This window comes from Protopterus annectens, chromosome 12.part0, assembly GCF_019279795.1.
Source record: "Protopterus annectens isolate FY-2018-M chromosome 12.part0, PAN1.0, whole genome shotgun sequence".
Classification (NCBI taxonomy): Eukaryota; Metazoa; Chordata; order Ceratodontiformes; family Protopteridae; genus Protopterus; species Protopterus annectens.
Genome location: NC_056746.1, coordinates 1,373,816,621 through 1,373,838,281, shown reverse-complemented (window position 1 = coordinate 1,373,838,281; position 21,661 = coordinate 1,373,816,621). Strand labels below are relative to the sequence as shown.

At 44.3% G+C, this 21,661-nt stretch overlaps 1 protein-coding gene across 1 annotated transcript in view; it reads right to left on the bottom strand.

Annotated features, from left to right (window-relative positions):
• The window catches only part of RAD21L1 (RAD21 cohesin complex component like 1), a 1,222,403-nt gene that overhangs the window by 784,098 nt on the left and 416,644 nt on the right, over positions 1-21,661 (bottom strand). Inside the window, exons 6-7 of the mRNA XM_044089023.1 lie at positions 13,945-14,055; positions 667-783 (exon numbers count right to left, since the gene is read on the bottom strand). Coding sequence (XP_043944958.1) covers positions 667-783; positions 13,945-14,055 — 228 coding nt within the window. The remainder of the gene's footprint in view (positions 1-666; positions 784-13,944; positions 14,056-21,661) is intronic.

Below are 21,661 nucleotides of genomic sequence, written 5' to 3'. Positions count from 1 at the left end.
TTTCTCTGCTTTTCTTTTCCTTTTTTTTCTGCTCCTTATCATCAAAAGAGGGCAGGAGACCCTTTAAAATAAGTTTGCTGGTATGATCCTGCAGTGAGTGAGGGCTGAAGGCCCTACAAATATAACAGGAGGTGCCTTAAGTGTCTCAATCTCAAGCATACCACACAGAGCTTGTGGGTATCCTGAGGTAGGATCTTGTGGCCACAGTGGCTACACTTTCTAAAGTTTGACTGTTAGTCCATAATACAAACAGTAAACACAGAAATGAGCAGAAAAAAATTTGAGAAAAATCAACAAACAACTTTTAATGTCAAAACCACCATGAAATCAGATAAAGAAGGGAAATAAAGAGTAAAAGTTCACTTAGCTGCAAGTGTAGCAAGAGCATTTAGTTGTTTTGGATAGCAAATTAGATCTGAAGAGCACAGGAGAGAGAGAGAGAAGCATCATGTGAGCAGGGAAGGAGCTTGAACATTTCAAAGTAGCTGAAGTTGCTGGGTCAATCTTCTTGACAACGATATCCTAAAGGTCAAAGTGGATGGATAGGATAATGCAGAATATGAAATATCTCTGCTGTAAGACACAAAACAAATAAAAGTCATCCACTTCTTACACAAGCAGCAGAAATGCAGTGAAAAGATTTCATTGCTTTGTGAAGAATCTTACCAGAAGCATCTACTGGTTCAAGTGCAAATCCTTCTTCTTCATTCTGTAGCAGTGTGGTGTAATCTCCTGCTGGCAGGATTTCTGCTGGAAGTGCTTTATCTGACGTTTCTGCTTCCTCTTGAAAAAAAAGCAAGAGTAATCTGTTAGTACATGTCCTTGCAGCAGATAACGAGACTGTTTCTCATATGTAAAAAGTATGTCACACAATGATCACCAACTCAGTGATGTACTACAGCAGCATATCTTTTTATTTACTGACCACACCTGCAAAATTCAGCTCCCAGTCATATCTGAAAAGAAAGTCTACATACTGCATTTAAAAGATAAAATATGAACTGGTGTCCATATATCTACTTAATTGAATAAACTACTGGAAACTTCAAAAAGGTAACTTTATTCCTTCCACAGGGAGGGTATCAAAAAAGAAGTTATGTTCTTACCATAACGTTCCATGTGAATTGTTCATCTCGCCTTTGTTCTTACGCACAGGATCGGAGCCGACCTTCGGCTCCGAGTCGGCCACATCGCAAGCTCTGCATCTAAGAGAAGCTTGAGGCACAGTCCCTATCCCATGATCCCCTGCAGCTATCCCTCAGATCTAGTTTGCTAAAAAAACAGACTTCAAGAACATAGCTGACCCCCTTGCCTACGCTTCCATCCACACGAGATCGTAATACTCAAATTATAGACAGACAGGCATACAGTGATGAGCACACCTAACAAGAATCAGGTAGTGCCAGGTAACACCAAGAAGGTAACCAGACATCAGTCGTACTCGTTCTTCCAGGACGAGGAGGGGGACGGAGGTGAGATGAACAATTCACATGGAACGTTATGGTAAGAACATAACTTCTTTATGTGAAATTGTTCGATCTCGCCGTTTGTTCTTACGCACGGGTAGTGTCCCTAGCACCGCAACCCTGGGTGGCTCACGGAAGAACATTCCAGAGAACCGTGGAACCAAAGGAAGCCCTGTCCCTGGAGGTCCTGTCCACTTTGTAGTGAGTAATAAACGTATGAGGCTTGGCCCAAGTAGCCGCCGCACATATAGTATCCAATGGCAAATGATCGGCGTGGGCCAGAGAAGTGGAAACAGCCCTGGTAGAATGAGCTTTAGGTTTGAACGGAAGAGACTGCTTGGAGGATGAATAGACAAAATTTATAGTCTGACAGCCACTTAGATAACGTGCATTTTGTTACTGCCAGTCCTTTCTTATTGTCCGCATAGGAAACAAAGAGTTGATCTGATTTCCTACATTCCTTGGTTCTATCCAGATAAAATGTCAGCTGTCTGTGGACGTCCAATTAGTGCAACATGTATTCCATTTTATTAGAATGGTTCCTGAAAAAGGTGGGAAGCTCAATGGATTGATTAATATGAAACACTGAACATACTTTCGGCAGAAAGGATGGATTAGAACACAAGGTGACCCTGTCTGGGTGAAAGACTATATACAGGGGTCTAATCGACAATGCCTGTAGCTCCGAAATTCTGCGAGCTGAAGTGATTGCCACCAGTAACAGGGTTTTCCAGGATAGAAACTTAAGTGGACACGTCAAAGCTGGCTCGATAGGTTCCAACATGAGTTGAAACAGCATTAGATTCAAGTTCCAGGGAAATACCGGGTTTCGTATGGGTGGCCTGAGATGAAAGGTACCCTTCATAAATGCTCTACAAAGTCTGTGGGACATAACTGTAGCTCCTCCTTCACCCACATGAAAATTTGATATGGTAGCTAGTTGAACTTTTATCGTGGACGTCGAGGCCCCTTGATGAAAGAGGGTGGAGAGAAATTCTAAAATTTTGTGAATAGGTGCCACCAAAGGGTCTATACCTTGCCTGGAGGCCCAACACGCAAAACGTTTCCACTTGCTCCTATACAGTTTTCTTGTGGAAATTTTGTGGAAAGAAACTAAAATGTGTTGCACTGCTGGGGATAAAAGGTCCGACCTGGCTAAGTTGGGAAGTGGAGCAGCCAAGCTGTCAGTTTGAGGGACTGAAGAGATGGGTGAGAAACTCCTGACGAGTTGGTCAGCAGGTCTGGCACTGGGTCCAGAGTCCAAGGTTCCTCCAACTGGTGAGCTTGAAGAAAGGGAAACCAGATCTGTCGAGGCCAAAATGGTGCTATCAAGATGATCATCCTTCCCAGACCTTTGGCTTTCTGTAGAAATTTGGGAATCAATGGAACAGAAGGGAAGGCATATAGGAGACCCGGGGGCCAATCATGTACCAGTGCATCCCTGGGGGCACCCCCCGAAGGGGGAAGTAGGGCGAAGTAGCTTCTGCATTTGGCGTTCAAGGGGGAAGCAAAAAGATCGCAGCAAGGCTGGCCCCATCTGCGGAAGATCTTCTCCGCAACTTGATTCTTGAGGGACCACTCGTGAGGCAACAGGATGGCTCTGGTCAACCTGTCCGCTATGACGTTGGATGTTCCCGGGATGTGCATTGCTATTAGTGTCCGGTGGACACAGCCCACTGCCAGATTCTCAGGGCCTCTCTGCATAAGGGGTAAGACCTGGTTCCTCCCTGTTTGTTTATGTACCAGACTACTGACATATTGTCCATCTGAATTGCCACTGTTCCCAGAGGTAAGAAGTCGTGAAAGTGTTGCAACGCCAGGAACACTGCTCTCAGCTCCAGGACATTGATGTGCAGATTGCACTCTATTTTCGAATACTCTCCTTGGACTGTTCTCCCCTGAAAAAGTCCCCCCCACCCTATCAGGGAAGTGTCCGTGGTTACTGTGGCTACGGGGGCAGGAAGCATAAACGGACATCCTATCTTCAGTTCCTGATTGTTTATCCACCAATGGAGGTCACGCTTGCAAGTTTCCGTGATCAAGACTCTGTGTGACAACGGTAACTGTTGGAACGACCACTGAGCAAAGAGGAGCCACTGGAGGATTCTCATGTGCATTCTCCCTAGGGGAACCGCAATAAGGGTAGCTGCCATCATGCCCAATACTTTCAAGACCTGTAACGCGGGGACTTTTTTGTTTTGAAGAAGAATAGAGACCTGATCCCTCAGGGCTGACACTCTTGTCTGAGGAAGTCTTATCAGTGCTACGGAGGTATCTAACTCCTCCCCTATGAATAAGATATGCTGTGAGGGTGGCAAGGTAGATTTTTCGAAGTTCACTGTTATTCCTAAGCTGGAACAGAGAATGATTGTATAGTCCCTGGCTTGTACTAGGTGATGCTTGGTGGTGGCGGTAAGGAGCCAGTCGTGCAGATATGGAAACACCCGGAATCCTCTTCGTCTCAGATGAGACGCCACTACTGCCATGCACTTGGTGAACACCCTGGGGGCTGAGGTGAGGCCAAAGGGCAGAGCTCGAAACTGAAAATGACTGGCTCCCAGCCCGAAACGCAGGTGATCTCTGGATGATCTGGCCATTTTTATGTGGTAGTACGCATCCTTGAGATCTATAGAGCACATCCAATCGTTCGTTTGAAGAAACTGAAGAATCGATTGCAGCGTGATCATCTGGAATTTTTCCTTCTTCACGAAGGTGTTGAGTTTGCTGAGGTCCAGTATTGGCCTCCAGTCCCCTGTTTTCTTTGGAACTAAAAAGAACCTTGAGTAAGTTCCGGATCCTATTTGGTCCGCCGGGACTGGCTGGATGAATCTTTTTTCTAACAGCCTTTGTATTTCTATGGCTGCCTGATCCCGCAGAGTGGGCGGCACATATGGGAATCTTTTTTGGGGGGGTGGATAGTTCAGAAAAGGGATATTATATCCTCTGGTTATTATGCTTTTTACCCAGGAATCTGATGTGAGATTTAGCCAGGTCTCTGGGTATAAAGCCAAGCGACCCCCGACTGCCTCCAGAGCAGGACAGCCAGACCTCCACTCAGGAGTGCTGAAAGGGCTTTCCAGGGGCGGTATCCCTGTCACCCTGGTTTTGCGGACCCCCTCTGCCACCTGGGTGGCGTCTTCCATTTCTTCCCCCTCCTCTGCCTCTGGAGGGGGTATCACTAGGTGCAGACTGGAAAGCTCCCTGAGTCTTCCGGAACCACATTTTTCCGCCTCTTTGCCCTTTGGGGTACGGTCTGGAGGGGGCGGAAAAACGGACCCCTAAGGCAGACAGGGTCTTTCCTTCTTGCTCACACCTAATGAGTGTCTCCTTCACTTTGGGCCCAAACAAGGAGGCGCCATCAAAGGGGGCATTAGCAAAGGAAGACTTAAAGGCTTCCGCAAAGGAGAACAGGTGCATCCAGGATTGTCTCCGCAGAGCAATCGCTGAGGCTGCTGCCCTACTCGAACCCTCGGCCGCATATGAAATGAGCCTCATGGACGAGTTAACTATCGAAGTAAGGGTGTTGAGCTGTGCTGTCACCTTGTCTGAGACAGCAGCATCTGTGTTACCCTGGAAAGTATCTCCCAACTCCTTAATGAGATCTCTCTGAAGGTGCGTAAAATGCATAAGGTAGTTCAGCGATCGCATGGCAAAAGTTGCTGAACTAAAAACGCGCTTCCCATACATGTCCATAGTCCTAGAATCCTTGTTAGGAGGATGGACAGAGGAAGATGCTTCGGACATTTCCTTCTTGGTGGCTGCCGCCACCACCATAGCATCGACTGGGACTCCCTTGGTAAGGTAAGCTTTATCTTGGGGGGCAGTAATATATTTATTTGGTCTGCGAGGGACTGGTTCCACGGTATCAGGAGCCTCCCACGCCCTTCGAGCTATTAAATCCATTAACTCATCGAAGGGCGGAGACACCCAGGAAGTGGAAGGTTGAGCCCCAAAGGCCTTCAGCAACACCGATTCGTCCTCAGTGGGGGCAAGTGTCTGCCAGCCCCCCCCTCTGTTTTAGAATTTCTAGGGTGTCCGCAAAGGAGACATCCTCAGGGGAGGACCGTGGGGACCCCTCTGACTCATCCAGGTCGGTGTCCGATGTCAATGATTCCTGTGGGGAATCAATGTGCCTCCTCTTGCACAATTTCTTCCTCGGGACTTCATCAGAGGTGGCATCTGGTGAAGCTTCCGAGGAACAGGGTACACCCTCTGGGGCTGGCTGAGGCATTGGGTCTCTACACTTGGTGGGGATCGAAGGTGCAGAAACAGAACTCTGTCCCTTCGGGGAAGGAGAAGAGGTATCTGATGAAGTGAGTGTCTGACCAGACAAAACCTTCCTCACGGAGTCGAAAGCACCGGAGCCCTGGGCCGAGGACTCTACCGGATCTGAAGAACATGGTAGCTTCCCGAGCACCAGAACCACGGGCTCTGACCCAGAAGATGGAGCCAAACTAATCTGCGCCGAGGCCCCGAGGGAGAGAGTCGGTACCAAAAGCTCGGTTTGACTCTCCACCCCGGAACCCAGGAGAGAACGTCGGCTCCGAGACCCCTCGACGGGCTCCGAGGGTGTCGAGGTTAGTGGTCCGAGGATGGCTTTGGATCTGGGGGATCCACAATTATCAGCTCCTCGACTCCTGGCTCTGATGACTCGATGTGTCTCGAAGGAGGATCTGTAGATGTGATGGGGAGGGCTTCAAGTTTCGAAACCAACTGGGATGAAACCACAATAAGTCTGGATAGAGCCGTGTTCTCCATAAGCTTCTGCACCACTCGATCCACATTGGTGTCCATCACCCTGGAAGAACGGATCGAAGGGGCCGAAGAGGTCACCGAGCAAAGGATTGCAGATGGAGGTACCTCTGACACTGGCTCCAAGACCTGGGCCTCGAATCGAGACAACTGTTCGATGCTCGGTTCCAAGGTCTGTGGAGCCGGCGACCGAATCTGATCTGAGGTACTCTGAGCCGAAGACTTGGGCTCCGATACCTTCGAAGACTTTGACCCCTTCGAAGACTTCGATGCCTGGTCCACCTTCTCTAAGGCCTCTTGAAAATCGGGCTTTAGAAGGCCCCTCTCGATGAGCTTCCTGCGCCTCTCCATCATGACCCTTCCACTAAAAGAGTGACAGATATAACAATCCTCCTGAAGATGGTGAGGGCCAAGACAGTAGACGCAGGAGGTATGATAGTCTGTAATGGACATTTTTTGACCACATTGACAGCGCTTAAAACTTGATTTGGCTTTCTCTGACATGTTTAAGCTAAGTACTAAGACAGTAGAAATGTATCTATTATAGAAAACGGCACTACAAAACACACTAAACTGTAGGAGTAAATACAAGACAGCAAAACACTCTGAGTAAATATATATATATATATATATATATATATATATATATATATATATATATATATATATATATAAAATACAGCAAATATATGTATAAATGTAGGGAAAAAAAATTCTGTCAGAGCCCTGACAGAGATAAATGGCCTAACGCCTAAGAGCAGTCAACTAAGCTAAACATCAAAGAAGATATATATCTAACACACACACCCACACTATCTAAAGTCTACTAAATTTTTACAGGTAACTATTAAGCAATATCAATATTTTAAGAAGTAATAACAAAGTTTTACTGGCCCGAGCTTTCTCTCGACGCAATCTGTTGCAGCGGCAAACTAGATCTGGGGGATAGCAGCAGGGGATCATGGGATAGGGACTGTGCCTCGAGCTTCTCTTAGATGCAGAGCTTGCGATGTGGCCGACTTGGAGCCGAAGGCCAGCTCCGAACCCGTGCATAAGAACAAATGGTGAGATCGAACAATTTCACATGAGGAAGTCTCCTAGAACTGCTAGGTAAAGTAATTTTATCTGGAGTAATCCTTTGTATTGTGTTCCTCAACAGACGGGACAGATCTCCAGCTACTAGAACACTTGAGATGTCTCAGGGAAGGATATTCCAGAGCACAATCAAACCAAAGGAGGCTCATGACTTTGATTGCAAGTCCAATTTATAGTGGAAAATGAAGGCATGGATGTTGGACCAAGTAGTAGCAGCACAAATGTCATCAAGCAGTAATCTGGAGAAGAAAGCTGTAGAGATAGCTACATATCTTGTTAAATTGGCCTTAGGAGGTTTGGGTAAAGATAATCTCTTTTCCTTGTAAACATGGGATATACAATCTGAAAGCCAACAAGAGAGTTACTTTACATACCTCTTTACCCAACTTGGTTGAGGAAAATGAGAGAAATTACTGATCATCCTTTCTGATCTTCATTGTACAATGCAAGCAAAAATGAAGTTGATGATGCACATCCAAGTGTGGTATGATTTCCTCTTTACTGGAGAAATTCAAGAAGAATACAGGAAGGTTGACTGCTTCAGTGAGGGATGATTCAGAAACCATCTTTTGGAGAAAAGAAGGGTTGGCTCTTAGAGATACCTTGTCTTTGCGGAAGACCAGATAAGGGAACTTACTAGATAGGGTGTAAAGTTCTGAATTTTCCTGGCAGAATTGGTAGCCACCAAAAATAAAGTCTTCAACGTCAAGAATCTTTAGTCAACTTTGGCCACAGGTTCTAAAATAAAAAAACTAGCAGGAAGGTTGTCACAAAGTGAACATATGCACTACACTGTAAAAAGCACTGTCTTGTCTTTCCAAAAATAAATATTTTAGTCACAGTTTTAAAAGTTTACACTATCAGAACATGTGGGTTCATGGGTGTATACTAGGCTAGCCACCACTAGGGCCTTTAAAAGCCTAGCCATTTATATTGGGAAAGGGGTATGTTAGTTTGGAAGTTGCTATAGATTATACAGGGGAGTATGTTAGTCATTTGCTGACTGTCTCTGTCTATCAGAGGCATGGAGACCAAAAGTGGGGTGAATTTCTTATTTCCCATCCACTTACCTAGGTTATTTATGTATTTAGTCAAAAGTAGCCCCTAATTAGCTAAATAAGACGGACAGCTAAGATAGCGGTCCCTAACATGAAACTTCTGAAACTGACAATAAAATACAACTTTCAGTCAGAAAATTAAATGAACTACACCTTTCTTAAAAGGGCAACACATTTCTGTGTGGAGGGATTCCTCAATGGAGACTTATCTGGCAGAAATGAAGTTTTTAGCTGATTGCTATTCCTGTGAAGCCTGAAAGATGTTTTTTCTCCAGACTGCAAAAAAGTACTGAAGAAATGTTCAATGTTCACTCGGACTGCTGATTTTCTCCCTTGGGGCTAATCAGCAGTCAAAGTGAAGGTGTGCAGGGAGCCAGAGCTTTGGGAAGCTGGCTAGTTGTGGATTCCTAGGCAGGGAAACAACCCATACTGCCTAAAGGCTACTGCAGCAGTGGGAATGATGAACATCTATAGTTGCCATAAAATATTCTTTACATACTTCTTGTCTTAAACATGTCTTACCAAATGTAATGCCTTGCTCATTTTGCAGATGAACCACTTAATAATTTCACATACTGGTGTAATACAAAAAAAATCCTGTATATCTATGTAGCTTTGGTGCAGGTTGTGGCTGAAATTTTTTTTGAGCTGTCTCTCTACCCAGTTAAACTTTGAAAACAAACAAATGAATAAATGAAAGACTGAATAAAAAGTGAATCATTCAGTTACGTAACTGTTTATTAGCAATCCATGACAGCCTGAGTGTATGTCTCAGGTTGTCACACTGCTGTCTAGCACTGAAATTTATTGTCTCCATATTAAAAGACTTTATATTCCTGCCTGTTTCCATATGTTGCATGTTACCTCTAAGGATCAGGAATTAAAAGAAGAGATGCAGTTTCAAATCTAGTTGGCCTGTCTTTGACTAGGAAGGCAAAGTTCAATTGTGTAGGTAAGCTTATCATAATACTAAATGTTTGAATGATCACTGCTTAATTAGCCTTAGCGATATGGGTTATATCCTGCCAAGAATATAACAGCTGTCCAGCTTTACAGCTTCCAAAGCTTAAGGACATCTTCCATGCCCCAAAACCATTACTCAGGTCAAGCAGAGCTAAAGAAAAAAGTGGTTTGGGTGTCAAGCTGTTCGCAGATATCATGTCGACAGGGAGGCTACAGCCCTGAAAAGGTCAATGCAAGGAAAATAAACATAGAAGTCCTCACCCTGGCAACCAACACATACAAAAATAAGGGGGATGTAGGGAGGGTTAGTCTACGGCAGCAGTGATCATTCTAATGCCTAATGGTATGGTAAGTTTACTTTATACAGCTATACTATGTTCATCATGTTGTTCATCATGTGATCAATACTGCAGTAGCCTTAGCTATATTTGATGACTACTATAGTTTATACTGACTGGTAAGAGGAAGAATAAGGGTCCATGAACTCCTGGATAATGATCCTAGAAAAGCCTATTCAAGACCTGGAAAAGGAATCTAGTCTACAATGCTTTGTAAATGCATGTAATGAGCACCAAATTGCAGCTTCTAGAAAACTTCTACAATCCACCCCTTTCCAAAATGCCACAGATGAAGCCTAGAACCTGGTATAGTGAGCCTTAACTTTGTCTAAAATTGCCCTATTGTGGTTGATATAGCAAAAGGTAAAAGCGTGAGTAAAAAAAAAATATTTGGGGATAGTCTGTTTTCACATAGGTTGTGTTTTTGTTGCCTTCATAAGAAATTAGTAACTTAGCACACTTTCTGAAAGTTTTAATTCTGTCAAGAAAATATTTGACTTGTCTGTGGACATCCAGACTATGGAGAATTCTTTATCTTTGTTTTAGGTTCTGTAAAGAAGACAGGAAGATAGATTGGCTCTAAGTAAACACATATACCACTTTAGGAATATATGAAGGATTAGTTCTTACGGAAACTCTATCTTTGTGGAAAATAAGATAAGGCTGAGCCACAATAGGAGTTTACAACTTAGATGCTCTTCTTGCAGAAGCCAGAGCAATCACAATACCATTTTCCATGTTAAGAACCTCAAATCAGCCTGACGAGCTGGTTCAAATGGAGCAAGAGTTAATCTTTCTAAAGCAAAGTTAAGACCCCCAAGGAGGAACCATCTGTTTTCTAGGAGGCTTGGTATGTAACACCCCTTAAAAAAAATTTAACATTATAATGCATTTCAAGAGGAGGTTCCATGGCAGTCATGCTGAAATGGCCAACAAATGAACCATGAGAGAGGATTAAGAAAAGCCAGAGGATAATAACTCACAAAAATATTTGAAGAACCAGTGAAATACTAAGCTTAAAAGGGTCCTGGCTTTTGTATTGGCACCAGCTAGGAAATATTTCCATTTTCTAATACGTGATTTCCTAGTAGCAGGTTTTCTTGCCACTTTTAATACCTGCTGCATGCCTTTAGAAGATAATGCCTAAAAGGTATTAAAATTCTATCACTGAAGCAGTTACTTGCAGTTTTTCAAACCTGGGATGTATTAAACATGCCTTGTCCTGTGTGAGTATGCCAGTCTGTGAGGAAGCTTGTGGTAAACGCCACTGGCCATTTATAAAAGAAGGGAGTTACCATAATGATCTTTAGAGAGCCATACTAAATCTTTAGAATGACCCTGAATATCAGAGGAAAGGTGGAAAAGGGTACAGGAACATTCCTGTCCAGGAAAAAGAGAATGCATCTGTTTTACAGGCCTTCTAGCATGGAGTCTTGGTGCAGAATTTTGTCAACAGATGGTTGTGAATAGAAGTAAATAGAGGTAGCTGAGATGTTCCCCACATCTAGATCAATTCCTGGAAGACCTCTTTATTCAGTTTTCATTTGTGAGGATATGTCCTGATCCTACTGATGTTGTCTGCCACAAAATTTTGTTCTGATGGGAAGTAAGATGTCTGCACAGTGAGACTGTGCTTCAAAGTTAATATCTCAGGCTACCATGGCTGGTCTGCACAGACTGTAAGATCTGGTTATCCCTTGTTTGTTGATGTACCACATCACTGTGGTGTCTGTAATTACTTGTAATGGTCCTGGGACCCACGCATAATTGACAGAATTGAGAGTATTTATTACCGTCAACATCTTATTTTATTTTATTTATTTATTTAACATTTGTTAATTGGGAAAGTCCGACTTGGAACTAAGCCAATTTTCAGAGGAGGCCCGGAGAGAAACACTCCAGATGCATGTTTTTGTAACATGGGAGGAAACTGGAGCACCCAGAGGAAACCCTCACGAACACAGGGAGGACATGCAGACTCCACACTGAAGGCACCACAGGCAAAAATCGAACCAGAGAACCACTTGCTGTGTAGCAACAACGCTACTGCTGCACCACTGCACCGTCCATCTCTTTTATGTTTGTGTGTTTTGGTCAATCTTTTTTTTTCAAAGACCGTGTATTCTATCCCATATACACTGCTCCCTAAACAATGTATGAGGTATCTGTAGTTACAAACTATGCTGGAGTTGGAAGGGAAATGAGAAACTTAGATTCAGGTAAAAGTGTTTTTTCTAGTTGTTCTACCAAAGAAGTTCCCTTTCACAAATCCCAAAACAGGCATCTAGAATGTCAGTGGCCTTGATATTGGGACCATACTGATTGTAGGTACCACTGAATTTTTCTCATGTGGAGTCTTGTTAAAGGAATCGTAAGAATCATAGGTGCCATGATTCCTAATATCCTGAGAAATTCCCTTGCTGAAGTCTTGGTTTGAATGGAGAATCTCAGGAATACATTTGGATGTAGATTTGCTTTTTCCTGTGGGAAAAAAAGCTCTTTGAACTTAATCCTCAAAGAAGGAGACAAGCAGGACTTTTGGTTGTTCTCCAGTAACCTCAGTATGTGCAGCAAATTTCTCACCCAAGTGATAGTCTCCTGACACTTTGAAAAACACTCTGCAAAGATAAGCAAGTCATTTAAATAAGGAAAATGTGAATACCTTGCATTCTGCAGTAGGGTATTACTGAAGCTTGACATTTTGTGAATACCCTTGGAGCACTGAATAACCCAAAGGGTACTGCAGAGAAATGAAAGTGTGATCTAGGCACACAAAACCTCAATATTCCAGCTGTAATAAATCATAAAATGTCTTTAATGACAGTGGAAGATATCATGTTCCCACTGAAACTGATTCATTCTGAATATGGTTTTAGAGAATGAAAATCCTTCCATGGGACTATCAGAATAGACACTCTCATCAGAATCAGGGACTTGTGGGGTGGGGGTGACAAAATAAAAATTTTCCCCTCAAAATAATTTTCCTGTTAAATGTCCTGAACAGTCTCAGACAATGAATGATTCCTTTTTTTCTCTTGGCAGAATCAGAACTGAAAGGGTAAAGAGCCTTAACTAAACCCTAAGCTAAGCCAAATAAATCACTCCTGTCCAAAGTAAATGAGACAGGTGAAGGCATATGTCTAACTTTATGTTTCTTTTTGATAAGAATTTCTTAAGTAGACTTACTTTTGTCAGGCAAAACTTCCCTACAGACAGGCATTCCATTCTAGCTAGGCAGAAAGAGATGTTCCCTTCTCCTTCTTCTAAGACTGACAAGAGTGGATTTCCTTGCCTGCCAAGGGCACTCCAACAGCTGTACTGGATGTGTTTAACCCCTCCAAGTCCATGGTAGCTGTAGGGACTATACCAGAGAGAGTCAGCAAGAAAGATAAATGGTCTGAGGAACCAGAAACAGCCACACCAGGGTCAACCATCTCCTTTTTGTGGCTGGAAGGAGAAACCAACAGGATGGTCCATTGTGAAGATGAAAAAGACACCTGAAGTCTAGTAGCAGTAGTCTGTGAAACAAGTAAGTATTAAAAAAGTTAGTTTTTCCACCAAAAAACAAGTGGAAAGCACTTTAAATGCTTACCCCAGCCTCCAGAAGTAATAAAGCAAAACTTTTAGCAAAGAAAAAAAAAACAGCTTTAAGTAACTTTTAACAACCTTTTTCCTCAAAAGTAAAAAGTAACACTTCTGTTAAAATTTACTAAAAGTCACATGACACAGTATAAAAACACTTTTTCCCCATCTTAAATTAATAAATTTAAGTTAACTTTCTAACATAAAAATAAAAGTGTTAGCCAACTGTCAAGCCTCAAATTCCTGCAAGAGAAGCACTCCTTGGCAGAAGAAAAGTTCTGCAGGGCTCAATGTCCAGACCTCTGCTTGAGCTGTTTAACGGTTTGGGCGCATGTGGAAGGTGTCCTGAAGCTTTGGAAGCTGTCTGGCTGTTATATCCTTGGCAGGATATAACCCATTTAGCTAAGGCAACTGCAGCAGTGATCAAATTATGAACATCTAATCATTACCAGTACTTAGAAACCTGGGAAGGCAGTGTTAAACAGTACACATATGTTAGTTTGATAAAATTTCCTCTCTGGTGTGCAGTTCCTCATTTCCAATACAGTTAAAATGGCTTACCTACATAAGACTCTGTATTTGATAATTTATATCATTACTCAAAAAGATAATGCAATACACTGCAAATCTGTATTGTCTGTTAATAGTTTTAATAAAGTAAAACCTGGAAAACTAAGGTAAGAGACTTACCTACAGCATATTGATCTAGAGGGTCATTGAGGACTGGAACATCTTGAGGAACTTCAATATTAGTAGTCAGATCTGCAAATACATCCTCATTTTCACCATTCAGAAGAGCATCTACAAAAGAAAATTATTTTTTTAAACACAGAATTCCACAAAGTGGATAAATACTGTAACTAATAAAAAGACACAGATGCAGCACTGAGTATACCTTAATAAATCTATGTTTTTTATATATGTTCATACGTACATATATATATATATATATATATATATATATATATATATATATATATATAAAGAAGTTATGTACTCACCATAACGTTCCATGTTTGTAGTCCATCTCACCCTTCATTCTTACATATAGCTTTGGAGCCGATCCTTGGCTCTGACTCAGCCTATTACAAAGCTCAAAGTCTCTTAGTTGGCTCGTGGCTAGGTAGGTATCCCATAGTGCACTAGTACAATCCCCAGATCTTGTTTGCTGCTAAACTATAGAAAGATAGAAATAAAGTTATCCAGAAAGAACAACAATAATGAAAGGTCTCCACCCTACCAAGGTAACACTATCCTGTCTTCAGATCCTTCCAGGACAGAGGTAGGTGGGTGGGATCATAAGAATGAAGGGCAAGATGGACTACAAACATGGAACGTTATGGTGAGTACATAAATTCTTTATGTTCTGTAGTCCTATCTCACCTTCATTCTTACATATGGGACAGCATCCCTAGCACCTTATTCTTGGGTGGCTCACGGGAAAATACTCCTGAGTACTGTGGAACCAAAGGAGGCTCTACCCCTTGAGGTCAGATCCAGTTTGTAATGAGTAATGAAGGTATGAGGGGTAGCCCAAGTTGCTGCTGCACATATACTGTCAATTGGAACTCTGGCTTGGAAGGCAGCAGATGTGGGCAGGGATCTTGTAGAATGAGCATTAATCTTGAACGGTCGAGTCTTTCCATTGGAGGAGTAAATGAAGGAAATACAGCTGGAAATCCAATTAGATGGGGTCACATTAGAGACTGGCAGACCTAGTCTAGACTCAGAAAAGGAAACGAACAATTGGTCTGACTTTCTGAGTTCCTTAGTCCTGTGAAGGTCGAACCATAAATAGAAGTTATGTCCTTACCATAACGTTCCATGTGGAGTGTTCATCTCGCCTTTGTTCTTACACATGGGTTCGGAGCCGATCCTCGGCTCCGTGTCGGCCGCTTGCAAGCTCTGCATCGAGAAGAAGCTCGAGACAACCTAATACCCACAATCCCCCTCTGCCTTTACCTCAGATCTAGTTTGCAAGCAAACCAGCAGTCAGAGAGAGCACACTCATGCCAAAAGTTACATAAAGCAAGAAATCATCTATATATATATATATATATATATATATATATATATATATATATACACATGTACCTCATACATATACAACCACTGCAAATGCAGAAGCAGAATACTCCAGACCAGGCACCAAATTGAACGTTCTTCCTGAAGGTGGGAGGGTGGGAATGTAAGAACAAAGGCAAGATGAACACTCCACATGGAACGTTATGGTAAGGACATAACTTCTATATGTGAGAGTGTTCAATCTCGCCGTTTGTTCTTACACATGGGTAGCGTCCCTAGCTCCATGTTCCTGAGGAACTCATGGGAGAACGTTCTTGAGCACAGTGGAACCAAAGGTTGCCCTGTCCCTAGAAACCCTGTCCACTTTGTAATGAGAAATGAATGTATGTGGTTTAGCCCAAGTAGCAGCTGCACAAATCGTGTCTAATGGTAGGCGAGCTGCATGAGCCACGGATGTAGACACTGATCTTGTAGAATGTCCTTTAGGTTTGACAGATAAAGTTTGATTTGAAGAATCATAAACGTATATAATACAATCAGTTAGCCATTTGGAAAGAGTTCGCTTAGTAACCGCTACACCTTTCCTGCTGTCAGCAAAGGCTACAAAAAGTTGATCAGATTTCCTGTGATCCTTTGTTCTATCCAAATAAAACCTGAGTTGTCTATGGACATCTAATTTGTGTAACATATACTCTAACTTATTAGAGTGATTCTTGAAAAAGGTAGGTAATTCAATGGACTGATTAATGTTATTGATAGAGCAAACTTTGGGGAGAAAGGATGGATTAGTGCGAAGAGATACTCTGTCAGAGTGAAAGATCAAATAAGGGTGTTTAATAGAAAGAGCCTGAAGCTCAGACACTCGCCTAGCGGATGTAATAGCCACCAAAAAGAGAGTCTTCCATGATAAATACTTCAATGGACAAGAGGAGGCTGGTTCAAAAGGGGGTAACATCAATTTAGATAATAAAAGGTTCAGATTCCAAGGTGATGTAGGAGTTCTAACTGGTGGTCTAATATGGAAAGATCCTTTTAAAAAGGCCTTACAAAGTCTGTGAGCCATAATAGGTGCCCCACATTCTTCCACATGAAAGTTGGAAATGGCAGCCAATTGCACTCTTAAAGTGGCAGGAGAAGCTCCTTGATGGAACAATTCTGTTAAAAACTCCAAGATCTTGTTTAACGGAGCTATGACAGGGTCCAAATGATGTGAGTTTGCCCAGAAGACAAAACGCTTCCATTTACTAGTGTAAGTCTTTGTAGTGGAAGCTTTATGAGAAGCCACTAGTATATTCTGAACTGCTGGTGTAAGAGAATCAGACCTGGCTAAAAAGGGAAGCGGAGCAGCCAAGCTGCTAGATGGAGTGATTCGAGTGAGGGGTGAGGAACCCCTGACGAATGAGTCAGTAGATCTGGCTCTGGGTCCAGGATCCAAGGTCCCCGAATGCGGTGTTGCAAAAGAAAGGGGAACCAAATTTGACGAGGCCAGAATGGGGCAATGAGGATTATCGTCCTTTGTAGGTTGTTGGCTTTCTGCAGAAACTTTGCAATCAGGGGAAAGGGAGGAAAAGCGTACAGGAGACCTGGGGGCCAATCGTGCACCAGCGCGTCCCTGGGGACTTCCCCTGGAGGGGGTAATAGGGCAAAGTAGCTCCTGCATTTGGCGTTCATTGGAGACGCAAAAAGATCACAGGAAGGCTGGCCCCACTTGCGAAAAATCTTCTTCGCAACTGACTGTTTGAGGGACCACTCGTGAGGCAACAGGATTGCTCTGCTCAGCCTGTCGGCTATGACGTTGGATGACCCCGGGATGTGCATTGCGATCAGAAAGCGACCCGTGGACTCCGCCCATTGGCAAATTCTCATGGCCTCTCTGCATAGCTGATAAGACCTGGTTCCCCCTTGCTTGTTTATGTACCAGACTACAGACATGTTGTCTGTCTGAACTGCAATAGTCCCTAGAGGAAGAAGGGGAGCAAAGTGTTGCAACGCTAGAAACACTGCCCTTAACTCTAGAACATTGATGTGCAGATTGTACTCTAAATTGGTCCATTCGCCTTGGACTGTCTGTCCCTGAAAGATGCCCCCCCACCCTATCAGGGAAGCGTCCGTGGTTACCGTAGCTGTCGGCGTGGGTAGCACAAATGGTCTTCCGCTTGAAAGGTTGCAAGTCTGAAGCCACCAGGCTAGATGTGACTTGCATGTGTTTGTAATCAGAATTTCGTGTGTCAGAGGTAGCTGTTGGAACGACCATTGTGCAAACAGTAGCCATTGTAGAACTCTCATGTGCAGTCTTCCCAATAGTATCGCAATGAGAGAAGCTGCCATGAGACCCAAGACCTTCAGAACCAGTTTTGCTGGGATTTTCTGGATGACAGAAGGAGAGATATTTGACTTTGTAGTGAGGCTATCCTTTCTGGAGGGAGCCTTAGAATTAAATGATGCGTATCTAATTCCGCTCCTATAAATAAGATATGCTGTGATGGCTGTAGTAAAGATTTTTCGAAATTTACGGAAATTCCGAGGTGAACACAAAGTTGTAGAGTGTAATCCCTGGCCTGTATCAGTTGACGCCGGGTGGTGGCAGAAAGGAGCCAGTCGTCCAGATACAGAAACACCTGGAATCCTAGGCGTCTCAGATGAGACGCTACCACTGCCATGCATTTGGTGAAAACCCTGGGGGCTGAGGTCAGACCAAAGGGCAGGGCTCGAAACTGATAGTGACTGGCTCCCAGCCGGAAGCGTAAATGATCTCTGGACGCCCTGGCCATTTTGATGTGGTAGTATGCGTCCTTCAGATCTATTGAGCACATCCAGTCGTCCTTCTGTAAGAATGGAAGGATCGATTGAAGCGTGACCATTCAGAACTTTTCTTTCTTGACGAAGGTGTTGAGGTTGCTTAGGTCCAGAATCGGCCTCCAGTCCCCTGTCTTCTTTGGAACTAAAAAGAACCTTGAGTAAGTTCCGAATCCTATTTGGTCCGCTGGGACTGGTTGGATGACTCTTTTTCTAGCAGCTTTGAAATTTCTATAGCTGCTGGGTCTCGCAGATGGGGCGGCACATCTGGGAGTCTTCTCTTTGGAATGGGAGTGGATAGAAAGGGTATTCTGTAACCTCTGGTAACCACGCTTTTTACCCAGTTGTCTGTAGTAAGATTTTGCCAGGCCTAAGGGTATAAAGCTAAGCGACCCCCGACTGCCTCCAGAGCAGGACAGTCGGGCCTCCTCTCAGGAGTGCTGGAAAGGTTTTCCAGGGGGTGTATCCCTGTCACCTTGGTTTTGCGGACCCCTCTGCCGCCAGGGCGGCGTCTTCCACCTCTGCCCCCTCCTCTGCCTCTAGAGGGGGCATCACCCTGCGTGCCTGGGAAAGATCCTTGGGGTTTTCGAAACCACATTTTCCACCGCGTTGCCCTTTGGGGTACGGTCTGGATGGGGTGGAAAAACGGACTCCGACAGCAGACAGAGTCTTTCCCTCCTGTTCACACCGGGTAAGGGTCTCCTTTACTTTGGGGCCAAAGAGAGTGGCACCATCAAATGGGGCGTTAGTAAAGGAAGACTTGAAGGCTTCCGCAAATGAACATAAGCGCATCCAGGATTGTCTACGAAGAGCAATCGCTGAAGCTGCTGCCCTACTCGATCCTTCGGCTGCGTATGAGATCAGCCTCATGGATGAGTTAACAATGGATGTAAGGGTATTGAGATGTGCTGTAACTTTCTCTGAAACAGCAGCATCTGTAGTACCCTGGAGGGTATTTCCCAACTCTTTGATTAGGTCCCTCTGTAGACGTGTAAAGTGGGTCAAATAGTTCAGGGATCGCATAGAAAAAGCCACTGAACTAAAAATGCGCTTCCCGTACCTGTCCATAGTCCTAGAATCTTTGTTAGGCGGATGGACAGATGAGGAAGATTCCGACATCTCCTTTTTCATGGCCGCTGCCACCACCATAGCGTCCACTGGAACTCCCTTTGTGAGGTAAGCCTTGTTTTGGGGTGCAGTTATATACTTATTAGGCTTTCTAGGGACTGGTTCCACCATGTCAGGTGTCTCCCACGCCCTTCGAGCAATCAGCTCCATTAACTCATCGAAGGGCGGAGTGACCCAGGAGGAGGAAGGGCGAGCACCGAATGCCTTCAGCAAGACTGACTCATCCTCAGAAGGGGGAAGGGACTGCCAATCACCTCTCTGTTTTAGGATCTCCAAGATGTCAGCAAAAGAGACATCCTGTGAAGGTGACTTTGGGGACCCTTCTGACTCATCCAAGTCAGTGTCCGATGTCAATGATTCTTGTGGAGAATCTAAGTGTCTCCTCTTACACAATCTTTTCCTAGGAACTTCTTAAGGGGGAGCATCCGAAGAAGCCTCCGAGGAAGAGGGGGCACCCTCCAGGGGTGGCTGAGACACAGGTGCTCGACGCTTGGATGTGGCCGTTGGTGCAGAGGAGGATAACAGTCCTTTATGGGGAGGAGAGGCTGCTTCTACTGATGTGGTTGTCTGGGTAGACAACACCTTCCTCATGAGATCGAAGGCCCCCCGGGTCCCGAGTCGAGGTATCTCCCAGTTCCGAAGAAATGGGGAGAATCCCCGAAACAGGCACCGAAGGCATCGACCCCGAGGACGGAACCGAGTCGATCCGAGCCGAGGCCCCGAGAGGGAGAGTCGGAACCGAAACATCGGTCCGTCTCTCGGTCCCGGAACCAAGGATGGATCTTTGGCTCCGAGACTCCGGTACCGGATCCGACGGAGTCGAGGTGAACAGAGCCGACCGAGAAAAGGACGGTTCTGGCACCGAGGGCTCCACAATCAGTAGATCAGCCTCTTCCGGCTCCAAAGACTGGACAGGTCTCGGAGGAGGAACAGATGGAGATAATGGAAGGCCTTCAAGTCTCGACACCAATTGGGTGGAAACCGAGATGAGTTTGGATAAGGCCATATTCTCCATTAATTTCTGCACCACGCGGTCAACATCGGTGTCGGAGAGGGGCCTGGAAGAACGGGTCGAAGGAATCGAAGACGGAGTCGACCTCAACAGTGTCGGGGGAGGGAGCTCCGTCACCGGTTCCAAGACTCGAGGCTCGGACACTGACAACAGTTGAACACTCGGCCCCGAGGTCTGTGGAACAGGTGATCGAACCTTAACCGAAGAGCTCGGAGCCGATGACTTGGGCTCCGACGTCTTCGATTCCTTCGAGGATTTGGATGCCTGGTCTGAAGCATCCAGAGCCTCTTGAAAAGAAGGTTTTAATAAACCCCTATCCATGAGTTTCCTGCGCCTATATGTCATGACCCTCCCACTGAAAGAATGACAAATAGAGCAGTCTTCTTGCAGATGGAGAGGGCCAAGACAGTAGACGCAGGAACTATGATTGTCAGTAACTGACATTTTTTGCCCACATTGGCAACGCTTGAATCTAGATTTAGCCTTCTCAGACATCTTAAACTTAATGTGGAAAAAAGGGTGAGAAGTCAAGTCCAGGTAGTAAGTCAAATCCGGTGAAATTGTCAAATCCAGTTAAAGAAAAAATGTCTATCCAGTTAGTCAATTCAGAAAGGGGTGGTAGGCCCCGAGGGAAACTCTAATAAGTTTAAAATTAAACTTAAACGGAACCGAGAATTCCTCAACCGTACCACACACACACACTTAGTCACTTAACAAACTTTATAGAATAAATTTATGCTGAAATAACAAGAAAAAAATCTTAATCTTAGCTTTAATTGTTCGAGCTCGACCCAGTGATGCGAACGCTGCAGCGGCAAACTAGATCTGGGGTAAAGGCAGAGGGGGATTGTGGGTATTAGGTTGTCTCGAGCTTCTTCTCGATGCAGAGCTTGCAAGCGGCCGACACGGAGCCGAGGATCGGCTCCGAACCCATGTGTAAGAACAAACGGCGAGATTGAACACTCTCACATCTGCCTGTGAACATCGAGTTGATGAAATTTGTATTCTACAGTGTTGGAATGATTAGGGTAAAATACAGGTAATTCTATGGTTTGGTTCAAATTAGTGTGAGAGCAAACTAGGGATAAAGGAAGGATTTGTACGAGGGAAACTCTGTCTTTGTGGAAAATCAAATAAGGAGGCTTAATTGACAGTGCTTGTAACTCTGATACTCATCTAGCTGATGTGATAGCTACTAGAAACAAGGTCTTCCAAGACAGAAACTTCAATAGACATGAAAGTGCGGATTCAAACGGCGGGGAAGTTAGTTTGGACAGAACGAAGTTTAGATCCCAAGGAGATACAGGTTCCTGAAAGGGAGGACTCAGCAAAGTAGCGCCAGGAAGGTTTTACATAATCTGTGGGACATCAGGTTGTCCGAAATGAAAGTTAGATATTGCTGCCAATTGGACCCCAATTGTGGCAGCAGCTGATCCCTGATGGAAA